Source organism: Astatotilapia calliptera, chromosome 9 (genome assembly GCF_900246225.1).
Source record: "Astatotilapia calliptera chromosome 9, fAstCal1.2, whole genome shotgun sequence".
In the NCBI taxonomy this organism is placed as follows: domain Eukaryota; kingdom Metazoa; phylum Chordata; class Actinopteri; order Cichliformes; family Cichlidae; genus Astatotilapia; species Astatotilapia calliptera.
Window position 1 is genome coordinate 23669742 of NC_039310.1, and position 23663 is coordinate 23693404.

Below are 23663 nucleotides of genomic sequence, written 5' to 3' on the forward strand. Positions count from 1 at the left end.
GTGTCCTCCTCTATCACATCACCCCTCTGCATTTCCTGACTGCCAGATCCATGTTCACCATCCAATAATCCACTATTTCTCCTCTGCACAAACCTCTAACTTTGTCTCCAAACTGCTCAACTTGAGCTGTCTGTCTGATGTAGTCATTTCTAATTATGTCCCAATGAAAGTCTCAACATCTCCAGCTCTGCCTCCTGTTTTTGTCAGTGCCAATGTCAATGCCATGAAACATACATCATAGCATTCTCACTACTGTTTTGTAAACCTTCCCTGTCACTCTTGCTGCTATCCCTCAGACATAAATCACCCCCAACACTTTTTGGAGCTTAAACTTGAATTAATAAGAACTTTAAGGCTAACTGACCTAGGGAGCATGACATCTAAAACTGTAAATAAGCCCAACAGATACTCAGAGTGCTTACTGCTGATTTGTTCTATGAGTACACACTATTTTAGGCCCCAGTCACATAAGTCAAGAGACCAGTCAGCGACTCCATAGCAACCTTTGGAAAAATGCATATACCCCAGCTGGTTGCCGAGTGGTTGCTGCACCAAAAACCTTGCGATTTCATTGGTCGCTAGCAGTTTGCCAAAATTGACCACAGTTTGCATGCAAGACACTGACTTATCTATGGCAATCTGTTAGCGACCAAAGCAATCACAAGCAGGTTTTTATTACAACACAAAGTAAAAAGTAAAATAACCTCCAGTAACTACTCACTACCTGGTTGGTGAATATACTTTTTCACCCTAGCGACTTTTTTAGGGCAACCTCATAGACTAAATCTATACAAGTTGCTACACTGTGAGCATGGAGGGGTGCTTGTGATTCAGAGCTTCTGAAACTGAGGTCTCACAGTGATGGTTCACAAACTACAATTATTATTGTAGGGTCTTTACTTTGCAATATAAAGCGTCATGAGGCGACTGTTGTTGGGATTTGACGTTATATAAATAAACTTAAATTCAATTAGATACTACACCCATCTTTTCCATACATTTGTGAATGTATTGCATACATTGAAATGGTTACCTTAGGAATGAGTAGAAGACCCAGGGTGACAGTGACAGTTAGGTGAGTGTGGGTGAAGAACAGGAGCAGCATCCAGTCTGGATGCAGCTCAGGAGCGAGAGTGAACCTGTAAAAATAAAGACAGACATCCAGATGTGAAGCTGATGTTAGTCAATTTCATTGACTGCCGATAGGATTTCAGTTTCTTATATTCTGATATCTATAAAGCTGTTCAGCATCACTATTCAACCTGCTAAATCTCATCACATAAACCAGGAAAGTATTTGGACACAAAGACACGTCTTTATTATAGTTAATCAACTTTAAAGTGTTCATTCACTAACTGAAGTGAAACCTGCATCAAAGCTCTTGGATACAGATGGATGTGGGAGAGAAAGCTACCACCAGTGCAGCAGATTTAGCAGCAGTGTCTGTCTAGTCGTCAAATGCACTCCTGCAGTGTTCTACTTGGGTGATCCTCGTGCCAGCAAGGACACAATATTTTCCTCATCCGCTCAATTGGATTCACAATAAAAAGGAGTGACCTTCATCTGGTCAAAAGATTCAGTCTATGTGTACATCAGACGGGAACACACTAGGCTAGCTGTGCTGCAGCAGTTGGAGGAAAATAAGATAATTACCATCTGAAACAACAGTGGTGAGAGGAGTAGCTCCAGCCTGTTATTTAGAACGAACTAACAGGCTTTCAGCACAGTGAGACCTCGTGTGCACTAAGGATACGAAGGCATGTCTTGTTAGATGCTAATTCCACCACTGGAGAGCCTCTTAACAAGCAAATGTCATGTAGCAGGCTCATTACGCTGCTGAGGTTGGCAAATGGCTAATTAACAAACAGTTACTGTGGTAATAGCTGTGAGGCATGAATGAAGGCAAACGTCCAGCATATGAAATGTCTCGAAGCTTTGAAGTCTTCTCTCCTTCGTGTTTTGTGATGAGTTTGTGTGCAGATGAGGATTTAATAACTCTGGCATGCCGTTTCCTCTCAGCCAGCAGCATTTCACTGAGCGATCTCCACCACTCCTACGACTCCAGCGGTTTCATTCCAGCATCCCATTTACCTGGACCTGGCTTATACCTGAAGATGACCACAGCCAACACGGAAGCCTGAGCTTTAACTGGTCACTATGGGATCAAATAGCAGGTTCTTCATGCAACATAAATGGATGGCGGTTGCCTTTAACTAGCCCCGGTGCACACTGGAGCCCCAGGTGGCAACCAGACGGAATTAACCCACCACACCAGGCAGTTCTCCAGTTTATTAAGGACCTCATCTGGCCATTTTCTGCAGAGGAAAGCCTCACAACAATGCTCGAGAGGCTCGTTAAAAGAACTGGCCAAGCAATCACAAGAGCCAGATGTTCAAAAAGACATCAGAACACTTAAAAACTCGCATTTCTTCCAGTAAACTATCGATCATGCACAATTTATTGGTAATGAACGATAATAAAGCTACCAATAGTTCAAGTAATTGATGCTGTCTTAGAAAAAAAAAATCACCCTGACATGGTTCATTAGTGAATAATGTGATGTAGCTGAGCTCTCAATTAGGGCGGCTCGAGCTAGGAGCGGCTGTGGCAGTGTCAGCTGAAACATCTCATTTATTAAAACTGCACATTGCAGCTACTTGACGTGTAGACTGGAGGGAGAGGGCTGATTTCACTATGATCAAAATTAACTACGAGCTGAACAGAACAGTTGAGCTAGCGTACACGGAAATCAGGCGATCTACTGGAGGATATAAACATCAAAATGACAACCTGAAGACAGACTATGATATTAAATATGGAGCCAGTACGTACTGGGAATTTTGCAAATTTAAGTGACAACATTTGCATGCTGAACACAATGTATCTATTAGTAACTATGCTTAGAGCGCTATGTGGGTGGATTCGAGCCTTACTGTTATTCCAGTGTTAAGGTTCTGATTTTTGTGTTTGTTAAACTTGGACTTTGCTTTTGTTTCCTTTATTATTCCATTTACGTGTGCACACAGAAAGGTCCTGAGCTGGATTTGAACCCAACACCTTTTAGCTGTGAGGCAAAAGTGACACAGACTGCCATCCAAATAAAACAGACAAAACAAACAAAAAAACCCACTTCTTTATCTTAAATATCTTAAATAAAAGTGTCTCTTTTTCTTTTAACTGATCCTGTCAGTTATGTTACTGTCAGTTATCATCAGTGTTAGTCATAAAATAAAAGTTGGAGCGTATTTCAAGACAGAGGATTATTACCCAAAGAATCTCTAAATTCAGTATTGTATGGGGTATAACAGAATATAATTTGTGATGCTCAAAGTGTTTTGGTAAAAATTCTAGACAAATTTATTACATAAATAAATAGAAAATCAGTTTAAAAAGTTTTCAGTTTGGATATAGCATTATATCAGATGATGTAAGCTGTAGGCTTCTTACAGTATAGCACAGGTGGGGGAGTTTACTGCAAAAAACTGTCTGTGATGAGTCAGAAAACACAGCCTGACTGTGCAAACAGCACAGGTGTACCTGCGTATCTGCTGATACTTAAATGTCCACCTTTAACAAGTCTCACTGGACCCCAGAGTAGAGCCTTCCCAGTTTCATTTCAAGACAAGCTTATGCTTCTTCCTGCTCCTTTTTGAACATGAACGTTATTTGGAGTTGTGGTTGCTCGTTTTCCTTTTGTTTTGCTTTGTTCATTTGTCTCTTTTAATTCTATTTTGTTGTACTTTTTCAACATGTTCAAAATAAAGATTCAATCAATCAATCAAGACACCTCACAGATTTTTCTATCACACCACTGTATTCTTGGTTTGCATTTTGGGTTATTTTTGTTAAATAAATTGATTTTGCTCGGTTTCAGCCCTCTTCTCTTCAACTCTCTATAGCTTTAAATTATTTGAGCTGCTGCTGCCCATTTCCAGAAGAGGGCAGTACCTTTCCTGCCATTACCACAAACAACCTGAACCAAAAATGCAGCAGAATAATTAAATTCTGTGCCGTAACCTCAAAGTGTCTGAGAAGAGCTGCTGGTTTATACCAGGTCTGTACATATGTACCAAGAATCTGAACAGACTGACTACTTTACACAAAGCAAAAATGTTCTTATGCAGTACTGATAACATATAAGAAATTTCTAGCTGATTAAACAACCTTTCCCTCACTAGTCTGCACCACAAATACCAGCTGGTTGAGTAAATAATTACTATTTTACTCATGTGCAATAGTTAACTGTTCTCAGATGCTACACAGCAGTATGTGATTTAGAAAATGAACAGTTGTATGCAGGCTGTGAGAGAACAAGCTAGTGTATAATCACTGGAGTAATGTGCCATGAAGTACAGCACAGGCGCGTGGATGCTAACCTGCAAAGAAAGGAACACTTGGCAAACTAATCTGACATCATGAGTATGATGATTTGCAGTACAAAGTGCCGCACTGTTGAGTGACATTTAAAATATGATTTGATTATTAAAGAATGTAATTAACAGTTTCAAGTGGTTTCTAAATATAAGCACTGTTTACACAGCCAATTTTTATCCTCATCCATTAGATTAGGCTACATGTTTAATGTCTTTCGTACTATTGCTGGTCTGCTGGCTACCAAATGCAAAGCAAACTTTCCCCCTGAGCTAAGGGTGGTCCACACACGGAGCGATGTGGTGATCAGAGAACATAAAATGCCAAAGATGTTCAGCAACTTCAAGCGATAATAGGAGAAGTGAGTGGGCATGAGCAAATGCAGCAAATACCAACAATGGCGACCCCCACATATGTTGATCGACATATGAGGGGGTGGCAAATAAATTAGAAGGTTACCTAGGCAACTGAGGGCTGAATTGTCCAAAAGCAACCAACCATTGAATGACCAACAGGATGAGGAGGCATGTAACTGATAGCTGGAAAATTTGCCATTTTGCACACCTTCAAGGCTTCATCTATTTTTCCCGTCTCTGCATAAAAGTGAGCTGTGGAGCTCCGTTTCTAATTGTCATCATGGGTTTTTGCTTTGCAACATGATGCAAATTTGAGTTGAAAAATTTTAACCTGCGCAAATGCGGCTTCGCCTCTGTTTGCATTGCCCAGTGTGAATTTGCATCAAATCACCTCATGGGATTGAAAACATGTTCGCAGTTTGAAGGTTTTCAGACTTTCTGATTTCTGTCATGTCATTTCCTTAAGATTCATTCTAGCTTACTCGATGTGCTATAACCAAGAGACTATGTTGGCAGTTCACTGACCTTATAAACAAACTATTTATCTCATATAACTTTTACTAATTTTCTGGTACGATGCAATAATACGATAGAATATATTTGCATTTTTTTTAAATTCAACAAAAAAAACCTCATGGTGCCAAGTCACTAGGAGGAGGAGCTCTTACCTGATGATGTAGAATATAGCTGACAGCACAAGCTCATTATGAACAGCGATGGCCATGTAGCGAGGCTCGTGGAAGGCCGACGGCACAGTCCTCACGGCGTAACACAGATAGACCGCCCACAGCAGGAAGAGGAACTCGGCTGGGAAGCGAAAAAACAAAAAACAAGCTGTAAACACAGCGAATGCTCTGGCCAAGAAATCATTTCAATGCGGCACACGCTCCTTACATGGGCACCAACCAACCAGCCACTTCACACTCCAGCGCACACATGGAGCTGCCACAGATGGTTGTAAAACACACGTATACAGGAAAGTGGCCTGCTCGACAGACTCATTTGCAACAGCTGTGGTTGTATTCTCAGGGCATTAAATGAGTCCCCGTGCACCTCCGCGGCAGCCTCACATAAGGTTTCCAAGGTATCCAGCTCCGCAACTGTAAACACGCCAGGTTGCTGCCTGTGAGGGCAAGTGAATCATGTTTCCTTACAATAGGAACAACAATCACTGCAAAGTGACTCATTACTGTAAACGCCTCCCTGTCTGTTGGACTTCTTTTTTTAAATAATTAGATCTCAAACTTTTATTTTTGTAAGTAAAACTATTTACTCGAGACAACAATAGAAATAAATTTGTTTTCTCCGTTCCTTGAAATAAAATAGCGAGTGAGAGCAACAAGGGAAATCTAACTCTTTTTTAATGGTCTATTCAGAGCATTTGTAAATTATTTATCAGTAGTTCCAGCATATTAATCCTTCAAAATGGGCAGATTTGTTCATTTTTTTGTACTTGATTTTTTTTTTTTACAGCGTTAAACAAAAAATGTTTCTGGTACGTTACCAACTAAAAGACTTCACTCACAAGTTTAGCTACCTCAAAGCCTTTTCTTTCTTTTTTTTAACCATATATTCTGTTATAGAATATAACTTCTATAGAATAACTTTCTTTTTTTGTAATCTATCATGAACCTCCATACAGTTTAGAGTGGGCTTTGTGAAACCAATTATACAGAGGATTTGCAGACAAAGAACTGCTAACCCAATGACATTAACTCATCCCTGTGTATGAACACTTCTAGTGAAACTGGGACCATTTTCCTTCAAAATAAAAGCTGCACCTTTTAAACTTCTACTTTGATGGGGAGCCTTCTCCATTTCCAGTTTGCGTTGCACTTTTGCTAACTACAATCACTTGGGTAGTAGTTAGCAAGTATTTGCAGCCAAGCTGTTCGTCGCAAATTACAGGTGACCAAGGCAACCTACTAGCAACCAAAGCAATCATAATGAGCTTCTTAGTGCAGCATATCATATTCAATATGTTGAATAACGTGCACGCATGATATCACATGAAGAAAAAGAAATCTCTCTAGGTTGTATGGTGCAATATTTTTAAAAAATACTTACTACTCACTACTCATGTACTAATTTCTATAGTGTTTCTGTGTTCTATGATATTTAACCTTGCCATGGGTGTCACAAGAAACTAACTCGCACCAGCATGTGATTTACAAGAGAGGCTGTGTGAGGGATGAGGAAGAGGAGTGTGCAAAAGAAGTGTGTTCTCTTACCATGACTGCTGATAACTGCTTTTTTACTGTTTTCATGTTTATAAAGTTAGACTGCACAAGATTAATACAAGAATCTCAGTGTGCCTGTACTGTCCTCTACCTCTGCACATGCGAGCACATGATAACAACTACTGAAAGTGCAGTTTTGCTGCATGCTTGGGTCTTAACAATTCGTCTTTATTCGATAGGAGTTCATTTTTTATGGGATTGTTTCTGCGCAGAAACACAGCAGAGCAGAAAATACTACAATTATATCTCTTGCTGCGAGCAAATGCAGGTGTGGATTTCTAAATCTGAAAGATTTATTGCATCTCTGTGGGTGTAAATTATAAGCTGCATTCAGGTGGCATCAGAGTTGCCCCGCACTTCCATATTGCCAACCTATTTTTACCTCCTAATAAACAGAATGAAAATGTGTCCTCAGTATACAGTAGCGCAGCATGGCGGCCCGGCTGGGGGTCCATCTGTTTTCCCAGAACTCTAAAACGACCACAGCGCTCTCTCATGAAGCCTGAGTCAGCAGACATACACCAGCATGCAGACTTGCTCAAAGTGAGATGCTGCTCTCAAAGCATCTTTGATTTCTCATCTGTGTTCATCTGCTGCTGGTTGCCCTTCCCCTCCTGTGTACAACACAGGAAAGCATCCAAAAGCGTAGCACCAGTAGAGAGGATTAATGTCTTCTTTTGGGAAACATTTCCAAATGTACATGGAAGGGAGTTGTCTTAATCATCCAGCTTCACCCCATCACTCATTCTTCCCTCATCTCACTTTCAACTCCCATCGCTATCATGCCTAACAAATCACTTCTTAATTTCACGTGTCCATCAAGTAACCCACGTTTCCTCACCACACTTACCCACATGCAGAGTGCAGCACACTTAAATCTACTCACAGCGCCCTGCAGAGGCAGAGGGCAGTAACGGTACTTACCAACAGCCATCATATAGTCCCAGCGATCCAGGAGGCACATGCTGAACTGCAGCCCATTGGGCGTGTAGCCCACCTCGATGAGAGCCAACTTCCTGTCCGGGTTCTGACAGACAGCAGATGTCCAAGCCACCAGGAACCAGCAGACGATGAGCAGAATGATGCCCAGCAGACGTAGCACTCGCCAGCTGGTCATATAGGGGATCCTCTGGGCTGTACGGGACAGGAACACCTTCAGCACCCTGTGGAGGGAGAAGCTCACATTGAGACTGTTTCACAAAGTTTCATGTAAGCCTGTCGTCATTTCAAGTAAACAGAGTATCCATGAGAGGGAAATACCTCTACACTCAGTGTGCCTTGAGTGTATTTATCTTTTTATTTCCCATATCTGCTAGAATTTGAAACCTTCTACATGCAAAAGCTTTAAGCAAAAAATACATCACAGCTGCTTTACACACTGGTTTATTAGTCTATGGCAATATTAGTATCGGAAAAATATTGCTTCCACAATATGACATAAATACTTAACAGAAAACTAGTATTTCAATTTTCATAGACTCTTATTAAGCTTTATCCCAAAGTCAAGACTGCTGCGGCCCACTTAAAAACCAGAAAATCCCAAGGGGCCCACTCATTCTTAAATCTTCACTTTAATCAAAATGCAAGAGAAAGTGATGTATTTCCTTGAAAAGTTTCATTCCAAAAAACATAAACAACGCAGGCTGTTAAGGCTATAAATTGTTGATGCTACTTGGGTGTATGCAAAGTGTTTAGGTCAGTGTGTGACCCATCTTCCTCCTTGGACACGAACTTCACTCACCTGTGCCAATAGCAGTCACTGAACTGAAACTCTCTGCTGTGCTATTGCAGCCTTTCAAAGGATTTTTATTGTGTGCTGCTGTGTCCAAACAAACATGCTGAAAACGCCGACGTCAACTCTGTGATCAAAAGTGGGCCTGGCAAAAAATTAACCGTGATGGTGGATGCTGATGTAAAATATTAGTCTAGTCATGCTGTCTCTTGCGAAATGAGAAGTATACGTCATATTACTTTTTTTATATGGATGAATTTACCTTTATTAGCACCATTTCCTGTGAACTGGCTCCAACATGCTCAGAATCGATGATTTTCTCGACCATATTAGTTCATGAAATTTAACCAAAACAGTTTATCTGCCTTAAACTTACTAAACATAACAAAAAGAGCTGAGTAGGGTTGAGCGATAGGACGAATATATCAACTATCGACGATAGGCTAAGGCCATTGGTGATCGTTTTTACAAGGTCGATTTATTTATTTATTTGCCCATGAGTAAGTTTGCTAATAATGATGGAGCTAATAGAAGCAGTCAACAGAAAAAAAAATAATAGCACTGTTTTAACAGCACCCTTTTTCATCTGCGAGCAAATGCACGCTCCTAAATTCTGTGCCCAAATGCGTGTTGATGGAGCTGCAGAAGTTGGTGATAGCCTTGCATACTCAGCTGCATGGTGGACACGTACACGCTTATGCAAGTTAGTCGTGTTTGAGTACTTTGTTCACACTATACGTCTGCACAAGCGGCACACCGCTTTGGTTACATCCTTAGGTTTACCTCTTTCATCCCAAATTGGCAACTTTATACTTTTTTTAGTGCTGTCAGCATAATCACGACTAACGCGATTAACAATTAACCCATCTGGAGCACAGACGGAGTCAAAGTCCCTGAAATGTCTCTGTCAATGCATTTCAGGCAGTTTGTCCAAAGTTTGTTCATTCTGCACTCCAGATGGTTTAAGCGCGTTAAAATTTTTAATCGTGATGACCACATTAACACTGACATCCCTAATTCTTTGGGGAAATTAGTTCATCCATGTTTGGCCTTCTGTGTTGTAAACAGCAAATCAGTCCGTGCATGATTACATTGCTCCGCCCATCAAAAAGTCTGCGCATACGCGAATATATCGTCGATCGACGATTATTGGACTGACGACTGTCGGTTGGAAATTTTTTACATATCACCCAACCCTAGAGCTGAGTGATCAGAAAAGAAAAAAACAAAGCAAACTTATTGTTTGTCACCTCACTAAATGGGTGAAATTTTACACTATTTATTAAAAAATGCTAATATGTTGCAAACTTATTTAAGGGCTTTGGTTTAAAAGAAAGTGTGCCTTGAGGTATGATTAAATGACATGTCAAGACTTTTTCCTGACTTCCTGCAAAGCAGCGCAGCAGAAAAAAACTGCTAGCCATCACATTTGCAGCACTTATTCCACCTGCCAAATCCACAGACTGTGGAACATGAGTTAAACTCTGCTCAAACACATCACCGGCATAGCTATTCTTAGGCTCTGCCCTTCACGCACATTGATGAAGTGTCCACTGCTCTCTCCACTAATGAGCCCCCCATCAAAAATTGATCTGTGCAATATGTTAACTTGCACCTCTAAGGGTGAACTGGGCCCCGGCTCGTGTTAGCCACATCCTCTTAATCAGTATCTCCATTAGCGCATTTTGACAGATTCACCTGACAAAAAAAGGCCCACAAATGAAGAATTTCATCACTGTCACTTTAAATACAGTGGACCACCCTGTCTCATTAACAGCTATTCACAGCTGGAGAACTCCCCCCCAACACCACTCCACTGCATCCTCTGGCGATGCTTTCTGTCCCTGAGTTCTGCTTTTGTCTTTTTCTCAGCAACTGTCATTCAGGACTTTGTTAAATATGGAGCTCATTTGGGGCCAATGCGCTCCGTGTTTTCTTAATTACTTTACCACTTAATGAGGCAGTATAGCCTGGTGATGAAGTAGCTGAAAAACACGCTGCCATGACACATCACAGGACTCTTTATCAAAGGATTAAGAGGTCAGGTGTAATATAATCTGATGAGTGCTTCCAGGGATGGATAACAGTGTCGAACTGTGGGTGAAGTACCTGTACAACTTAAGAGTCAGCATCCCGTAGACGGTAGCGAAACCCAGCAGTCGAACCCAACGCAGAAGGATGCAACGGAAAACACTGGGCTGGAAGTAGAGAATCCCAACCTGGAAGAGGACAGAAGAAGCATTAAACAACAAAGGTCGTGAAAAGAAACTGAAAAATAAATAAATAAATAAATAAAAGAGCCACCCAACTGTGAGTGTTTTTTCTATCTAAATGATAATGGGCCCTCTTTCCCTGGGAAATTACATTTAAATTCGTGGGAAGCTGCTGCCTCATTGTGCTCTCAGTGGATGTCTCTATAAACAGTAAAGTAATCTTATTTAAATGTTGGTTTTCTCCAACTGTTTTCCTTTGGTGTCGCACAAGTGAATGAGTGGGTTTATGCAGTTTAGTTTACTGTACATCCTATCGCACATTAAGTCCCTCTATAATCAGTTACTTGCTTTGTTTCACCACAGAATCTACTCAGGAAGCTATTTTGCTTGTGTTCTCTAAACCTTTTCTACTTCCTCTGCCACCTTTCATCCATCAAAGGGAATTTAAAATACAGCAAAAGTGACCATCAGTGTGTATCGCCGATGCTGCAGATGAACTCAGTGTGTTTTGGGGCTGTGAACTTTTTTTTTTTATAGTGGTTTTTGTCAGCAGATGGTGTTTCCAGGGATGTCATGAATGTGTTGACATAAAAGATCAAATGCTGCTTGAATTCTAGGACCTTTTTGCTCATGTCGGCCAAAAAAAAAAAAGAGCACCAAATTTTTATTTTTTCTCATATGCTACAAAGAGCAGCTCCATCTGCTGATGAAGATCATGTGCTATGATCAAAAGGTCTGGGCATCAGTTGAGCGCATACACTTGGACTTACTTCTAGGACTCTCAAGGATCAAAAGTTTTGACCGTACTAAAATTACTATGGCTTAACAGCTGCTGAGCTTGCTTCTCAATAATGAAAAAGTAACATTTGTTGAGCACTTTTCCAGTCTGATTGAGCACTAAAAAGTACCTAACAGATACAATATGTACAACAGCTGCAGAAACAACAAAAGGTTTGCTCCACTAAAAGGTATAAGATAGCTTTCTTAGAACAATACTTTAAAAAGCTTGTTGGTGTACGGCAAAACTATGTGCCAATGATCAGGTTCCCTTGATGGAAAAATAACTAAATAAATAAAAACTTCAGAAGGTTTATGGTCCAGGTATGTTGATATACAACCTATTCAAGAAGGGGCAGTGTCAAACAGAACAATAAGTGGACACGACCACCAAAAATGAAATCCAGAGGAAATGATGTGCTCACAGTTGCTATGAGACAGTAAAGCATAGTAACTAACTAAACGAATATATAACAAAGATATAAAATATAACAAAATAACTACAAATAGCTGAAATTATAAATATTCTAGTATTATTAAATATGCACGCAGTGTTACTGTATATGCATATCGTAAAATTAAATATGCATACTTGACTTACCATATTGTCAGCACCCTGTGAAGCCCAGTAAGTAAAGGAGCTTAAGCTCGCGGTTACATCCAGTAACTACTATTTTATTATTATTTTCACTGTATATTTTTCCCTTTGACACATTTTAAGGGTATGACCACTCATTTGTAATTATCTTACAAGCTTTATTAACAACCATAACAAGAACAATGTTGACACTGCATATCAAGGCTGAAAATTCCCTCCACATTGTACATGGATTGACCCCAACCATAACCTTTTGAGAAATGTCACTAAAAGATTAAAAAAAATCAAACCAAACCAAACACATAACACAAAGGAACCAAGCTAATAAATTAATAATGCTAATAATTTAATAACTCAATAGAAGATTACTTAAAACACTGATTATATTTGAATCTTGTGATTTGCCAGACATCGTTTTATGAGCAAGATAAAGCAGTGTGTGTGTGTGTGTGTTATATGTGCATTCAGCGCTCTATCTCATTTATAAATAATTATTTCAGCTTGGCCAACCTTTGGTAAAAGTTTGAGCTAAACTTTGACCAGGCTGGAATTGGTTGTCACTACTTTTTAGTGTAATTTTTAATTTTCAAGTGAAAAACAAAATGAAAGAGACTATATTGAGGGCCGGTATGAATATCACAGTGTTGTTGGTGATTTGATGAATTTAATGTCTAGCTCTTCCAGTCTGGCAGAATGAAACTCATCCAGGAATAGTCTCCCAATCTTTAGGGATTTAAATCCGCATTCCTCTCTTTAGTGCATTGTTTGAACTCCAACAACAGTGACTCAGCTCAGATAATCTTTGAAAGAAACCTTCTGTTAACAGGATAACATCATAATGAGTGACTGACGCTTACCGCTTCGCTCCTAAAATGCCTCACACACATCGTCAGGGTTCAGCCGGTGCTTTGATATTGTTGCGAGCATACAAGTAAACAACCCTTACACTACAATGATTGCATAATAGAGCAATTAGGAATGAAAAACAACTGACATGTTCTGCACATAGTGTCTCAGATATAACACTCAATGAATAAATGTCTAAGAAAGAAACAGGTAGAGAAATTTCTAATAATTAGCATTATTTTCTCCAATAATTATAACTATAGTACAATTAATAGTAGTACTACTGATGCTGCCACTATTACGGGAGGTGAAACCATTTTGGTAGAGTCATTTTCATGAGAAATTTACCTTTTATACATCAAAGAGAAAATCCATGAACTGAATTAGTCATAACAGTAAAGTGCAGTGAAAGCTTGCCCTTGAGACACAGAGCGCATCCTCCTATGTTACATCTTCACGAGTAGATTCTTCTACAAGGACCTGAGCATGCTAAACAGTGCCCATCCATGCTGGTAAAAAAACGCTGATGGTCTTCCAAAGACATAAAAAGAGCCAGAACAAACAGAGAGAAAAAAGAAACAAACATCTGAGGCTACGTAATTATCTGTCCGTTGCAGATGTGCAGAGATTTCCCCTGCGGGATTGTTAATGTTAATCGGATTAGCTGAGGCATTAATACGTTCCCTCAGGCAGCGGCGAAGACGCAGGCATGTGGATATTTTTGCTCACTAGGTTCGAGTCAGTTAAGGGACACAGAGGACCCCACGGGAGGAACGGTGGCCCACATCTTCATCAGCTCACAGAGTCTGGAAGACCAACTGGAGAAACTTCTGATTCAAACAAAGCATGAACAGTTTGACTCGATTTTGCAAAAGGAACGTTGCGCTGAGGAAATAAAGACTTAAAGAGTGCTGAGCTGTTCATTTTCAATACATACAAGGTGCTTAATACTATATCTACTGTCAATATGTTTTTTAAAAGCCTTTTTTTTAAACAGGTGGGATTAACATAAATATCTAAACGATGTGTGACTGCTCCTCAATGCGTTACCTTTTTCACAAAATAAAGAGCAGAGGAACAGGAGCTGATAAAAAGATAGCCAGGCTGCCGCCGAGCAACTTGCTGACGCACGTTTGGCTCCACGGGGACAGGAGAGGGCACAGGAACAGGAGTAAAAATGCACAATGGGAAAACACAGCTCAGGACTCCCTTTTAGATAAACTACCAAATAGCATCTGAATCTCCATCACGTGCCAGTTTTAAGACTGGTGTTGTTTGTGATGAGACGGAAACGGGGAGGTGTTATCCGCCACATTCTTCCCTTGAGGGCTGGCTTTAAATGATCTGAATAAGCTGTCATAAAAAACTTTTTTTACACATTTAGCAGTCTGAGCTTCTCTTTTAATGGTGCGATCTCACCTCTGGTTATTTTAATGGCTCACAACAAGAAACAAAAAGTGATGGATATGTACAAACATTTAAGACATCCTTTTCATCCTTCTCTCCTGCAGTCGTGAATTGGATAATGGATGGATGGTGTGTCGTGTTCATCTTACTACAGTTCGAATGACAGATGATGAAGACATTAAAAGGTAATACCAAATCATTTTGATGATCGCTGCTGATACAAACATGGTGGAGAGGTCTAGTTCAATGACTTCAATGACTTCTGGCTTCATCGTACTTCCTTTGACTAACTTTCAAAGTGGTCACACCCATTACTAAAGTATCTTTTTGGATGATTTATCCAATTAAAAATAAGAAAACAAACAAAAAAACTACTGGTAGTGGTTGATGCTGTTTAATGCTGTCTAGCTCAACATTTTGAGGACTTCCTTTTGGAGCCACCCTCATGTGGCCATTTAAGGAACTGCACTTTTTGATGCTTCTCACTTGGCTTCATTTTTCAGCCTCAGAGGTGGTCACTTGTCCACACGTGTCTTCAAAAATTCTCAGACCAAAAGGCAAAAATAAGTCGCTATTGTCAGACATTACCATGACCCTCAGGTTTCATGATGATCTGCAGAAATTACACAATCAATTTATGCTGGCACAGTACTTCCCATCAGTAAGGTTTCTGGGAAGTTACTGGCCCCGATCCTCAGACAGGTTTCTCTTAATGTTAGTGGGTATAAAGAGTAAGATCAGTTTCTGCCCTCCTTCTCTTTTGAAACCTTCCATTAATAATCGATGTTAAGTGCTGGGAATACTGGATTCAGCGTTGTGGGGAGGGGAAGGAAAAGGATCAAATGTTATTGGTGAATATGTGTGTGTGTGTATGGTGTATATGCATGCAAGTGAGGTACAGTATACCTATCTAATGGACATCAATATCAAGGAGACAATTATGAACTAATATCAAGCCTCTATCTCAGCCCCATTTGCCTTGTCGTTTGCTTACAACATAGCAAAGGCTTCAGCTGAGCTGAGCAGTCCACTTTCCAGTTTTACTTTTTTCATTTCTTGAATCTCATCCTATTGCTATTTGAGATTTTAAAAAGTGCTAGTTCTTCTGTCAGTTTGCATGCAACAGATTTTGCAACTAGTAGTGAAGACATTTAGATAACGTAGTTTTTGTTTTGTTTTGCTTTCAGGCAGGTAGGTGAATATGTCCCAGCTGGATAAACGCCTAGATCAAGGGTCAGCAACCTTTCACACCCAAAGAGCCATTTGGACCCGGTTTCCACGCAAACGAAAACACTGGGAGCCGCAAATACTTTTTGACATCTAAAATGAAGATAACACTGTATATATTGTTTTTTACCTTTATGCTTTTTGTGAACAACTAAGGTGTGTTGCTTATGAAATCCATGAAGTGCTACAAAGAAAGTTACATTTTATTTATGTAATTAACACATTTTGAACTCTTAAAGAAATATAACCAAAGGAAAGACACCCAGCTGAACTAAAATGTTCCATGTAGCAAACAAAAACTGTTGTGAGCCGCCACCCTTATATTGCCTTTGGGCTTTTGGAGCCTTGACCTGACTTTTAAAAAATAATTGGAAAAAAGCACTATGCTGCTAAAAGATGAAAAATAGATATTTGCAAAATTCTGCCTAAATATGTATTTTACCTGGTTAATGTGTGTGGTGGGGCGTGGTCTACAGAGCCGCTGCAGGGGAGGCGGACGCACCTGAGCGGCACCCGCAATCACGCCTCGCCGCCTTAACGTCTGTGCTATCTATGCTGTTGTTGGTGTGTGTCGGGCTGTGAGCTGCAAAGCTACAGCCGGCTGTATGCGTACAGCAACTGTGTGTGAAAAGGGGTCAATAAAGAGATTCTGAAAAGCGTGTTCATGGAAACATCGTCGGGTCTGCCGTGATATGTTTACAATGGGACTTCTGCTCCTGAACCTCTGTGCACAGCGTCTGCAAATCGGGGCTTTTATCTTTACGCAGGACTGTAAGCTGTCATCTGTGAGGCGTGAGCGGTGTTTGTTTTTAACATAGTTCACGGTGGAGAATAGCTGCTGACATAATGTGGATCCGAAGGTCCATAATTGGCCTACCTGGGGTTGAAAGTCTCGATAAATGCACGGCGGGTACACCGGCTTCCGCAAGTGTGATGCTTATTTTGAGCGATGAAAAAATAATAGAATATATTTGTATTTTTATATTTCAATATCACATGGTCACATAAGTAGTATGTAAAAAAAAAAACAATAACAAAAAAACAAAAAAAACAAAAACAATGGTAGTGTCAACAGCTAATGCACTGAGCTGCTGCCACTGGAATGGCTGATTGAATAGTTGAATTACTGAGCAGTTCAACAGGTTTACTTTTCTGTGCATTTTGTACCAGTGGGTCAAGCATCTCTTTGACATTTTCCTTTTCAGATGAGCCACAGTACTAGCTACATATCCAGCATTGCACTAAGTGAGGATGTACAACTATTAACAAAATAATCAACTTCTGTCGGAGTAAAGTTTAAGTAGCTGATTCCCACTCTGCTGGTACATGACATGAAAGAAAACAACCATGGAGGAATCGCTTCCATAGTTCAGTTATAGCATTTCCAGAAACAAAGGCATCTACTGTATTGAAATTTATTTGCTAGTGTTTTGTAATATAAAACATTGTAAATCTGAATGTTATTAAAATACTCAGACAAAAGAGAGTTTTTAGGGATTAATGTTAAATGTTAAGTTTCTATGCTATATGTCAGGACAAGTTATTGCAATTTTATTGCAGTGTTGAGGCTGTCATATTCTTCATAAAGATGAGTGTTAATATTACCCAGAATAATTACTTAATCTAAACTGAACAAGTAAATCAGATTTAAAAAAAAAAAGTCTGAGAAGTTGAAAAGTCTTACCTACACGGTATTTTTGAAAACACAGCTTTTTCTATCCGTTTGGGCCTTTTGTCCACACGTAAACGGCGTTTTGGATTACTGAAAATGGAGATTTTTAAAAACTCCTGCCAGGGTGGAGATTTTCGAAAAACTCAGTTTATGCGTTTACACGTGGACGAGGAAAACTGAGATTTAGTCACGCAACGTCAAAGCTGTGCGCCTTTTTTGACGCTGTCCTTCGTCACGTTATTGTTTACCTGAGATGAATTTCTACAATGGCGGATATAGACAAAATACTGTTGCTGATAATCTTAGAGATCTTAGAGATATTTTTTCAGAAATGGGATTTGGGATTTTTTTTTTAAACGAAAAGGAAAAAAATCTCAGTTTTCCAAAATACCTGTGTATGTTTGGACGTAGCCTTAGTAAGGGCAAGGCAGATGATTCACAACAACTACTAAAACAGTTTTTTGAGTTTTTCACTTACGGTGGACGAGGTTATGGGTCTGCTTTTGAAATGAATTGGAAGAGAGCAACCTTATGGTCAATGCACTGTGTTTATTTGGATTACCTTTTGGTGCAGTTGAGGATATCTATATTTTATTCTTTCTTTTCCACTTAAATGTTGATGGTATGACATTTAGCACATTTCTCCTAAAAGCCAATTTAGAAAATTATAATGATTAAATAGAAAAATGATAAGAACTGACAATAGAAACAGGCATGGGACGAAATATATGATATATTATTATATATTATATCTATGTTGAACTAAGAAGATCTATGTTGAACAGTAAGGAGCAATGGGAGACTGAAAGTGCAGACAAACATGACACAAGCAAGATTCACTCACTCACCCACTTAGTGATTCAATCAACACTCAGTCACTTAATTTGCGGTTATCTCTCATTCCTAATCATCTCTCATTTCAGCACCCACCAGCTGGCTTCCACACTGAGATTCACTGGGTTGGTTACCCACCAGAAAGTGTCCCTGTTGATAGGACTGTGACGCAAGCCGGCCAGCTGTGGTGTGAGCATCAGCTTTCCAGGGAGCTATTGTGATGTTGGCTACTTTAACATTCTTTGAAGTTTTGTTATGTGTCACCGTTTAAAAGCTGCAGATAGTCTGTGTGATATTTGTTCTTCAATAAAATCCAAAGAATTTAACAAAGGATTTGAACTCACGTGTGAGGTTAACTTTTGCAAAAGGGGCTATAATTTGGGGTTAAACGGGAAGAATGTCTTGTTATTTTGAGTAGAAAAAACGCAATAGGAGAAAATGAATCTGCAGGTTAGAAACTACTTGAGAAGTCTTGTTAAAATGAGACAAAAACAACATTATTATGTAATATGTCATTACTACCATTTGTACAGGTTACTGTACAATAGGTTTTGTGGTACTCGGGTTTTGCTTTTGGATATTTAGACCTTAATGTGACCTTAACTGAAGAAGTCAGTTTTATCCTGTAAATGTAAACAGAACCTGTCATAGCAAACTTTTAACACAAACTTTAGCACTTTTCATTCCCCGAAGGCTTCATGTAAGAATGGCTGTACACCCACAACAAAAATATGACACCCAAACTAGATGCGCCACAGAGTGTAACAAAAATCATTTAGTGCTAGGACGCTTTGGATAATTAGCTCTCGCTGCAGGGCAAAAAAGAGATATTCAGCAAATAACACTTAAAAAAGGAAGTGGGTGGATTCTTTTATCAGACTAATGCAGTTAGAAGAAGCACTCCGAGAAGCAGCAGTGTGTAATTAAGTTGTTATGTGCAGACAATAAAAATGCAAATGCATAGGTGCAGGGTGTTTGGTGCAAAAGGTGAAAGCTTTAGGGATAGATCCACCTTCTTGTGAAGGTCAGGATGCCACAGGATATTGATCGCAGTGGACGACAGACCTCTCCCTTTGTGCCATTAAATCAGTATACTGCTTTCACTAAAGAGCAGAGAGCAAAAATTAACTGTGGTCTGTTTTCTTATGTTTTTAAAATCCTCTGTCTTCACAAAATAATGGCTGCTTAAATGCAGAGACAAAATTATTAGTGAGCTGAGTTCTTATGAAGCATTTAGAGGAAGTTTTCAGGTTATAGGGCAATGAGCTAAAAGACACTAAGGTGCTCTGTACCTCACAGTAACTCACACAGTCAACCAACTAAATGATCACCATTTTTCCTGAATGAATGTCTTTTGTCCTTTCTTCCTCCCCTCACCCCCAACTGCTCACGGCAGATGGCCGCCCCTCCTTGAGCCTGGTTCTGCCAGTGGTTTCTTCCTGTTTAAAGGAAGTTTTTCCTTCCCACTGTCGCTAAAGCGCTTGCTCATAAGGGGCCATCTGATTGTTGGCGTTTTCTCTGTAGTATTGTAGAGAGGTGCTTTATATTACATTACAATATAAAGCACCTTGAGGCAACTGAAGCTGCCCAAAAAAGTGATATAACTCAAAATTTTGAGTTAGTATCTCATTAGTTATAACTGTAAGTCAAAATTTCAACATACTAACCTGACATTTTCACTTACAGATGGAAAAAAACTATTAAATTCCAGTAGTGGAAAAAAGCTTCCATATGTGCTGGGCTCAGACCGCACAAATCTGTCTGTTCATGGTTGTGCACCGCTTTGTGAGGTGTTCACGTTAAGTGTCTATTTGTGTTCATATTGTTACTAGAAGGCCAGGTTCTACTTTACTTAAACCCGAGAGCAGCAAATGGCTGTAGCTTAGTAGCTAGCTTCGGCAGTGAAGCTAAATGGTAGTCATTCAATTAATTGGTTTTACTGGATTTGGAGGGAGGAGTGGGGTGTGTGGATGAGGGGGTGGGGAGTGTAAGCGTGAGCTTCCTTTTTTTCTGATGCTTCAATATCAGGAAAAAATCTCCAAAGTCACCAACTTGTTTCATGCATCTTAGGGAGAATCACAACATGGGTGTAGGTCCTTTGTTGCTGAGATTTATTGATAAAAACAGTACAAAAAATCAACCATTTGTACACATTTTTACAAATAATTATAAAAAGTGAGTGAGTACATTTCAACATTTTCAGCAATCACTCACAATCCTGGCACTGCCATGGTATCTGTAGTCTGCATTTACCACATGTGTATCTGTTGCAGTGAACACATCGCACAGTGGCATGATTGTTCTTGCAATTGTGTTTGACCTGACACATGGCTCTTTTTCCAGGGCTCGGTGTGGAGGGTTGTGTCAAAGGCAACTGTTCTTTTCTTGCCTTCTTCGCAGCTACATGAGAGTGAGCTAACTCCCTTGCAAGCTCCACCAGGAAGTCCACCCGTCTTTCCTTCGTCCCGGAGCATGCTTGATACAGCACATGTGCATTCAGTGCTGCCATGTCAATCATGTTATAAAACACGGCAACTGGCCAGCGCCGTGTTCCTCTGCGGACAGTGTACTCCCGAACCATCTGGTCCATCACATCCACGCCACACTTTGTTTTGTTGTAAAGGGTGACAGTGTTTGGCTTCCTTTTGGTAGTGTTATCAGTCTGAACCACGCCGTGCATGCTGCTAAGAATATAGACTGTCTTCTTCCGTTTGGCCGCATACGCCGTCAGCGTGGCAGCAGAGGTTGAAAACACCTAAGAAATAAGATAAATTGTTATTTCCATAGCACTTTTACACACAATGAAAGGGAGACAGGTCCCCACCTGTTCTTCACGCCACACTGTGCCATCTTTCGCTGTCTCAGTCCCCAAACAAGCTCTCTTTTTAGGTGGAGAAGCAGTCTCCTCATCTGCAGTGTGAACAAATTCAAATTGTGAGCAATGGGAAGGTCCAGTATCTCCTCCTTTTTCACATCGCTTTCACTTGCGCAAAAACTTCTTAGACGGAAAACCACCATCCTCGGCACAGTCAACAAGATTCGCAGGGAAATTCCTCAATCCACTAGACAGACAGATCGCAATGAATTCACCACTCAGGTATGTTGCAGGTCTTTTCTGGTTCTATGTTTATGTGTTTCATTGTGTGTAAAAGTGCTATGGAAATAACAATTTATCTTATTTCTTAGGTGTTTTCAACATCTGCTGCCACGCTGACGGCGTATGCGGCCAAACGGAAGAAGACAGTCTATATTCTTAGCAGCATGCACGGCGTGGTTCAGACTGATAACACTACCAAAAGGAAGCCAAACACTGTCACCCTTTACAACAAAACAAAGTGTGGCGTGGATGTGATGGACCAGATGGTTCGGGAGTACACTGTCCGCAGAGGAACACGGCGCTGGCCAGTTGCCGTGTTTTATAACATGATTGACATGGCAGCACTGAATGCACATGTGCTGTATCAAGCATGCTCCGGGACGAAGGAAAGACGGGTGGACTTCCTGGTGGAGCTTGCAAGGGAGTTAGCTCACTCTCATGTAGCTGCGAAGAAGGCAAGAAAAGAACAGTTGCCTTTGACACAACCCTCCACACCGAGCCCTGGAAAAAGAGCCATGTGTCAGGTCAAACACAATTGCAAGAACAATCATGCCACTGTGCGATGTGTTCACTGCAACAGATACACATGTGGTAAATGCAGACTACAGATACCATGGCAGTGCCAGGATTGTGAGTGATTGCTGAAAATGTTGAAATGTACTCACTCACTTTTTATAATTATTTGTAAAAATGTGTACAAATGGTTGATTTTTTGTACTGTTTTTATCAATAAATCTCAGCAACAAAGGACATACACCCATGTGTGTTGATTTCTCCCTAAGATGGCAAACTGAAACACTCCAAGTTGGTGACTTTTGGAGATTTGTTTCCCTGGATGATTGAGAATGCATCAAGATGAAACAAAAGGAAGCTCACCGCTTTTAGCAGCTCCCCCCCCCCCTCATCCACACACCCCCACTCCCCTCCCTCCAGAATTCCCAGGTAACAACCCAATTTACATATGAATGACTAGCCAATTTAGCTTCCTACTCTAGATTTCTAATTGTTATTATTAAGCTGAGTGGGTCCTTACTTCAGTTCTAGTTTAGTATTTATGGAGTGTGCTATTTAAATTTAGTTTTTGTTGTGTTTTCCTGTTAATTCCTGTTTGTCATTTAACCTGTGATAGACTGGTGACCTCTTTATGGTGCTCCACAGTCTGCATACGAACCTGAATTGGATGAGCATTTAAGAAAAAGGATGAATGGATAGACATTTTGCCCGAGTGAGACCTGTGAGGACTACGACTAAAGCAGATATATAACCTGTCGTTCTCCATAGTTATTACATTAAATAAAATTCAGATATTTGTATTAGAGCTATGGCTCCATTCCCAGACCTCCTGTCTCTCCAGGAAATACCTCAGCACAAACTTGAGCAGATATCAATCACAACAGACGCCATCGGATGCAGAATGAAATATGCGCTGGGAACATGGTATGTTGCAAACCAGCTTGCAGAGCACAGCAACTTTGCATAGCTGAAGCAGGTTAATTAAAACACTATACATGACTGTGTGTAAAGGTATCAAGAGATAAGAGCCAACCCATCAGCTGATGTTAATCTCACATGAAGATTAACCTCCTAAAACCCAAACTCTTCCACGGCATGCATTTTTAATTTCTCTTTGATAAATGGGCCGATTGGGACCTGATGAATGTAAAAACAAAGAATTACCAGATTTTTTTAACCTAATTTTTGTTTCCACATATGAGGATATTTGTTTAAAATTTCGATAGAACAGTAGCAGTATAATGTCCTCGTAAGTGGATATCAGGCCCTTGTAGAGTAACATTGAGTATTTTGGTCTAAATAACCCAAAATGTGATGTGGACGCCAGGTCCTAAGAGGTTAATGTTAGTTTTTGAGCAGTTTTACTGTAGTCACAGCAGTGTTTGCTGAATCATTGTTAGATAGCTTCATACTGTAAAGGTCTTACTATTTATTAACAGATTTTAAAAAATAGCCTGTAACAAACTTTGCGTAATACAAAATTACAGTTTGAATTATTTTCAGGGTTGCCAGCGATGACGGGTATAAGAGCAACATCATCCTAATGGAGCACTTACCGAAATGAAAGTGCAGAAATACAACATCATATATTAGTCATCTGTCAATTATGGAGTATAAACACATCACAATTTAGGTTCAAAAACGACTAACACCAAGCGCTAAAAACATTAGCCAGTTCCAGTCAAAAGAACAGACAGTGCCGAATTTCAGCCTTTTGTTATCACAGTTTCTTTGGAAACTGCTACCAGCTAAAAGGGAGAAAAATGACTTTCAGCCATTT

At 40.0% G+C, this 23663-nt stretch overlaps 1 protein-coding gene across 3 annotated transcripts in view; it reads right to left on the reverse strand.

Annotated features, from left to right (window-relative positions):
• gpr158a (G protein-coupled receptor 158a) overlaps window positions 1-23663 on the reverse strand; it is a 97706-nt gene that overhangs the window by 5299 nt on the left and 68744 nt on the right. For all 3 annotated transcript variants that reach the window (XM_026180083.1, XM_026180082.1, XM_026180081.1), the window contains exons 6-9: window positions 10809-10918; window positions 7892-8130; window positions 5396-5534; window positions 1034-1139 (exon numbers count right to left, since the gene is read on the reverse strand). In XM_026180083.1, coding sequence (XP_026035868.1) covers window positions 1034-1139; window positions 5396-5534; window positions 7892-8130; window positions 10809-10918 — 594 coding nt within the window. The remainder of the gene's footprint in view (window positions 1-1033; window positions 1140-5395; window positions 5535-7891; window positions 8131-10808; window positions 10919-23663) is intronic.